This window comes from Egretta garzetta, unplaced genomic scaffold (genome assembly GCF_000687185.1).
Source record: "Egretta garzetta isolate BGI_Z169 unplaced genomic scaffold, ASM68718v1 scaffold640, whole genome shotgun sequence".
NCBI lineage: Eukaryota > Metazoa > Chordata > Aves > Pelecaniformes > Ardeidae > Egretta > Egretta garzetta.
In genome coordinates, this window is record NW_009258264.1 from 885,856 (window position 1) to 892,237 (window position 6,382).

A 6,382-nucleotide genomic window follows, 5' to 3' on the forward strand; every position below is an offset into this window, starting at 1 on the left:
TGTTGCTGCGTTTTGGGATTGTACTCATCTTTGAAATCCAAGCAGCATCAGGACCAGTAAAGGACCAGATTAGCGTCGAGAAAGGGCTAGCAACTGTTTTGCTCCCCGTTGATGGAAAATAGGACTGCGTATTGGCTTCAGTGTGTAATGCTGTGTAGATTGGCGTGGGGTTCGCTTTGACACCTAAAGGTCCTTGACCCGCCAGTTGGTTTGAGCGTTGGTGTTTACAGGCTGAAAACAAATACGCCGTTCTCAAAGCCTGACTTTTATCTCTCTCTTAACGTGCCTGGGTTCTGTTATTCACTCGGTTTCTCTTTTGTGTTTGCAGGATATTGAAGCTACTATGAACTCTGCTCTGAACGAGCTGCGGGAGCTGGAAAGGCAAAGCAGCGTAAAGCACACGCCAGATGTTGTCCTCGACACCCTGGAGCCTTTGAAAACGTCTCCAGTGGTGGCCCCCACCTCGGAACCTTCCAGCCCTCTGCACACTCAGATCCTCAAGGACACTGAACCAGCTTTCCAGCGCAGCGCTAGCACAGCCGGCGACATACCGTGCACCTTCAGGCCAGTGAAATCGGTCAAAATGGCCACCCAGGTGAAACCTCCGGCCACTCGGCCGAAGCCTACAGTTTTCCCCAAAACAAATGCCACGAGCCCCGGCGTCGCCTCCTCTGCATCTCAGCAGCCTACTGACAAGTCCTGTACTGTCTGATAAACTTGATGCTGCTCTGTGGATTTAACTGTGTTGTTTCAGATGAAGAGACTCTGCTAAAGACATTGAAATTCCTATTTAACTAATTTTTTTTTTTTTTTGAACTTCTGAAGGTTAGTTGTGAACTGCTACTTACTGCTGGGAGCACTTCCTGGGAGTAAACCAAGTGGTAACAACCTCATCCCACGTACCCGCATCAGTGATGTTCGTAAGGCAAACCAGTTCATGCCACGCTTGGGAAATCCAATTTCGGGTCACTGTGAAGCTGAGGAGGAAAACACACAAAAAGCCCTGAGTTGGATCTTGGTTTCTAGTTGATGCCTTGTTCAAGTGTTTGGCCACTGAAGGAAGTATTTAGTGGCGTCATGTTTTGAATACTGGTGTAGTGACTTATATATTCTGTGTTTCATTTATCACAGGGAAACAATAGGATAGATTTTAGTCTATTGCATGTTTTGGTGCCACTGGTTACGTGGAGCTTGGACATGCCTGTTTCTTGTGCATTATTATTATTATTACGTCGCCCGCTGGTGCCACGGTGGTTAAGGGTCTGTCTCGACTTCCATCGCATCCTCTGGTTTTGTTTGTTTGCTCCCCCGTTCCTCCCCCCGGGGCCAAAGCTCTTGGCCGTCCAGCCTCATCCTTTAGTCGACACTTGTCATGAAAAATAGTTTACTCTGGAACACTCTTAGATTTTGTGGAGTTCTACGTAATATGTGTCTGTGCAAATATAAACAAACATGCTCCTGAGGTTTGGGAGCATAAGAAGGAGCCCAGTTGTTGCTTATGGACAATCTAGCTGTTCCCCCCCCCCGCCCCGTCCTCCCTCATATTGAAAAACAGCTTTATTGTTTTTCAGTGTCCTTTTCAGCCCATAGGCTACGATGTGGTGTGTGGTCTCGGGAGACTGAATGTAAAAAACAAGTTAACTTTTGACAGCTAAGCGTACTCTGATGGGAGTCCATTTACTAACGCACACGTTCTTGTTTTGATCATATATCCAGATGGATCCTTACCAAAATCCCAGTTACAAGCACTGTAAAAACTTCAATCAGAAGTTCTCAAGCTTTGTATCCTCTCCCTCTTTCTGGTTGCAAATGCTTCAGTCGGGGGCTGTGACCGCTGCGAACTGCTTTAGGGGTCTCTGCTCTTATAGAGCGGTGTCGGAGACGCTGCTGGGGACGGTGCCGTGACAGCATGCAGCTTCTGGAGTGGCTTCCCTGCGCGTTCCTTGGTAGACTGGCATGCCTCCGTAGGACTCCGCAGCCATGTGAATGAATTCTTAGTATTTGTATTTATATGGTAGGCAGCAAATGCTTCAGCTACTAGCAGGCTGCATGAACTCTTTTGTACTCTACTGAGAATTTTCCACAATGCCAACATTTATTTAATTTAAAAAAAAAAAAAAAAAAAGGGAAAAAAAAAAAAAGGCATGTGCCACTTAAAACAGTAAAGAAGATCTCACGGTCCTGCAGGAGAGGAGGCTCTGGCTGACCCTCAGTTCACCTTGTTCCCAGCCTTTTCTGGGATTTAAAAAAAAGCTGCGTATCTTATGTTTTCATCAAATAAATTCAGGCAAGGACAAGACAAGAAAAGTCGTTTTCCTCTCCCTTTTAGCTGAGTTTCTTTTAAATCGGTGGGGTTTCTCACACTTGGCTTCCTTGTGACTGCAACGTCATGTTAATTGGCACTTAGTAAGGAAAAAAGAAGAAACAAAACTTACCTTTCTAAGCACAGTTTCTTCAGTGTACTTCTCTGATTCATTTAGGATGTTCCTCGGAGAAACGAACAGGGTTTTGCTGTGTCCCTGTCCGTTCCCACACGCACACCCCCATCTCTACCGATGTAATATCTCCATATTAACGCTGGTTTTTTTGGAAAGACCAACTTTCTCTGTGCCCTAAATGAAGAACATAGGAAAACAGGGGAACCCCGGGAAGGTTTCGGCGAGAACGCCCCTGTTACTGGTTTTTCCTTAGCTGATCTGTAGCAGCAGTTCCCCTTGGGAAGCGCCGCGGCACGTGTGTGACTGTCACCGGACCTGACCCTGTTCCTCTCGCAGGGGAAGATCCCCAACAGTGCGACCAGCGACCTTTGCTCTCAGGTTCTGATGGACTTCTACCACCAAGGAATCACTTGTTCTTTTGGGGAAAAATAGAATTAAACTTGTAATTTTTTGCTCAGGCAGAAGTTTCTGGCATTTACTTTTAAGTAGGGAGTTTTTGGTTTTGTTTTCTTTTTGGTCACGAATGACCAAGGTTAATCTGTGTCAAGAGCAGGATCTCTGTACATTTACTTCAGCTCATTTGTAATGCCTTATTTTCTTTATATTTTTATGCCTAGCATTCATGTTTCTAAGAATTAAGTGTCCAGCCACGCACAGCACATTTGGAGGAGATGCTCTTTTCTGGAAATTGAGATAAAAAAAGACTTCAGGTTACTGTAACAGCAACTGTCTGTATGTGAATTACTGTGCTCCTCTCTAGCATCCACAGCTCTGGGACAATCCTACTGTCAAGGGGAATGTGCTTAGCAGGATAACCTGTTACCGAGCAACTCAACTGGAATTTTGGTGTGCACTGTGATTGACATTTACACTTACAGCAAGCAATATGGCAGGCTGAAGATCGCCCTTCCTCTTCCATGTGCTCCGGGTCTGGCCAGCCAGCAGAAAATTCACACACGCACACACCCACGGGAGAATGAACACACACAAAAAAAAAAAACAAATAAAAAAATAAAAAAAAAAAGGAAACTTTTTGCTTGTCTGCTTCACTCCGTGAACATACAAGGCTGAGAGGACGTTTGCCACAAGTGTTTTATGACCAGTCGTTGCAGGAGAGGTGGGAAGGAGGAACTGGAAATGTCGGCGCCGCTCCCTGCAAAGCCGGTGGGCATCTTGCAGAAGAGACCAACGCAGGGTGGACAAGTACGACACAGTGGTTTGCTTGGGGAGGTATCGATGTTCCCTCATATCTTCATATTCAGAAGAAATATTAGCTCTTCCATGGAAATTCTCTTTCATGACTTTTATGTAATGTTTGTGTCAAATATAAAGACAAGAAGTGTTTGATAACTGGAATAACGTATGTCTGTTTGATAGTGCTTTGTATGAACAAAGGGTTCTTGTTCATCAGATGTTGGATTGAAATAATCCAAAGCAAAACTTTTAAAATAAAATACGATTTTAGGTGATCAATCTTAACAGTTTCCGAAGCTCTAACCTTTTATCTTTTATTTCCCTAGTTGGGAATTGAGCAGTGTACTTTAACGATTGCTAAATTTCTGCCTCTCGAAGGTAATCCAAAGGCTCGCAGTTTCTAACTTGTAAATCTGTTCTTCGTGTCAGAGCAGTGGGGCGTGATCAAACCCTCTCACTTTATCTGTACTGGATATTTTGTTGCGATGGAGGTGATTAAATAATTAGAGTGCACTGTGACAGCAGAAAAAAAAAAATATTGTTGTATATGTATGTATTTTGATACCTGTTCAAAAAGAGTCTTTGGGTTTCCTGTGATGAATACCTCATATGTTGGGTTTGGGGAGCTTTTGTTGATTATTTTTTTTTTTTTTAATTCTTTTTTTTTTTTTAAAGGCAAGATTGTTCTTGCACAAAAGTAGGTTAAGATAACCAAGTTCTCATAAATTTATTTACTGAATCAAAACACTTCGGAGTTTGGCAAGAAATTCCATCTGTTCTAGTTCCCCACCTTGCACTTGGTCCGGGGTGAGCGGCCGCTGGCCTGCGCGCTTGGAAGAGCTCTGGCAATATGAAGAGAACAGAGGCCGTTGCAGATGGAGTTTGCTGCCTTATTTCTCTTCTTCTGTGTGTCAAAACCTCAAATTCAGTTGAACGTTGCGTATAGGTTTGGGGATTTGTTAAGCATTCGAGAGATGTTCTTCAACAGAAATAAAGGTCTCCGGTCAGCACGTCAGAGCCCTCGCGCGCGTGTGCCCGGCGGCCCGGAACGCTGGCGCAATGCGCGCTGCGGGGACGCTTAAAGGCCATCGTGCCCCCCGCGGGGCACAGGTTGCAAGGCAACAGTAGTGATGGAAAAACCACCCACCGAGGCAACTGGTGGGGATGGACTCGGTGAGACGGTGAGCTGCCTGGCCCCCGCCTGGCACAGCGGTGGGCACGGGAGTGAGGTTGAGCCCAGGAGCAGCCTCTGCCCCTTTGCCCTCCGAGTTCAAGCGCTGGTGCTGGTTTTGTGGGCCAGGTCGGGGGCGCCTGCGCTTGGCAGGGTCGAGCCCCGACTGCACGGGGGTGTGCTGCACGGTATGCGTACATTTGCCCCCTGGCCTGTGAGACACGAGCTAGGAATCAGAATCGTAGAATGTTTTGGGTTGGAAGGGACCCCTAGAGGTCATCTAGTCCAACCCCAGGAAAACTGCTTTAAAAAAAAATGAAAAGGCAAACAGAAGCATCTGTGTCCCCCCCCCCCCATCACTAATGAGTCTATCCAGAACAGAAAATGAGTTTAACAAGCTGGGGATTTATTTACATGGAGATTTCTAGTTTTCACAAAAATAATGAGCCTTTTTGTGGGCTTTATCTGGCCTTGGCTGACATCCCACAAATGCGGTGATAGGCATCGGGCTGTTTCTGTAGCGAGCCGGTAGCACTGGAGGCCTTCGGAAGGCAGCGATGCTCTCTCGTGGGTGAACGTCGTTCCCTCCAGGATGCTTCCAGCCTCCGGGTCTGGGAAAATGCCCAGCGCTTACTGGTGATCTGGACTGAACTTTGGGGTTTGAGCTTACATATCGCTTTCGAAGATAATCCTCTCTGTGGCTCAGCTTTCTGCTTGTCTCTGTGTGTGCAACAACCTGGTACTTGAAAAATAAAAAAAAAACAAAAAAAAAAAAAAATAAATCCTTGCCCCCCTGCCTTGGGCCCGCCAAGGCTCCATCGGGGCCGGGATGGGCTGGCGGCCGCATCCCGCACAAGCGGCTGCAGGGGCGGCTTTGGTCGCTCACTTCTGCCTCTGCTGACCGCCCCGCCAGGAGGCAGATGAATTATTTTCCAGGCTTGGTCCTAGGAGTCTATTTTGGTGGATCTGGAGATGCCAAAACAGCAATTGGAGGCCTGGAAAATGTAAGAATTTTTATTATTATTATTTTTTTCCTGTTCTATTTTGTGCTTCCTACAACATAGCTTGGGACAAGAGAGTGGTGTTTTTCATCGATGGGCCAAAAAGAGGTGAAGGTGGAGAGGGAGGGCTGCTCCCTGCTGTACTAATACTTGATATACCAGCCTTCATACAGGGTAAATATATATAAAAAAATAAATAGCAACTTGTAATGGAAATCATAGATGGACCCTTCCTTGTAAAGGCACTGTAGTAACCTTACTTCTGAAGCGGACTTCACCAGCCTTTCTCTCCAGGCAGAGTCCTGTGGTCTGGATAAGCCAAGTCCAACGGGCCTGGGCTCGTGAGCGTGCCAAACCGCTGGAGCAATACTTGGGAGCAGCAGGTTCTTCAAAAGCCCAGCTCTATGTAGCCAAAACAGGGCAATTATTGCAAACCATCTCTGACGCGTTTGAAACAACCGCAGGGACGCGGTGGTTCTGCTGTAACGTTAGGAAAGCTCGGTCGCCAAGCCTGGCAATCTCCGTTTTCTCTGTTCCTCTGAAACCTCAGTCCTGCAACAGGGGGCTCGGGCTCGCCC

The 6,382-nt window shown here is 46.5% G+C and overlaps 1 protein-coding gene across 3 annotated transcripts in view; it reads left to right on the plus strand.

Annotated features, from left to right (window-relative positions):
* SRGAP2 (SLIT-ROBO Rho GTPase activating protein 2) overlaps nucleotides 1–712 on the plus strand; it is a 109,441-nt gene extending 108,729 nt beyond the window's left edge. For all 3 annotated transcript variants that reach the window (XM_035901395.1, XM_009647854.2, XM_009647862.2), the window contains exon 22: nucleotides 329–712. In XM_035901395.1, the coding sequence (XP_035757288.1) occupies nucleotides 329–712 (384 nt within the window). The remainder of the gene's footprint in view (nucleotides 1–328) is intronic.
* Nucleotides 713–6,382: the final 5,670 nt, after the last annotated feature.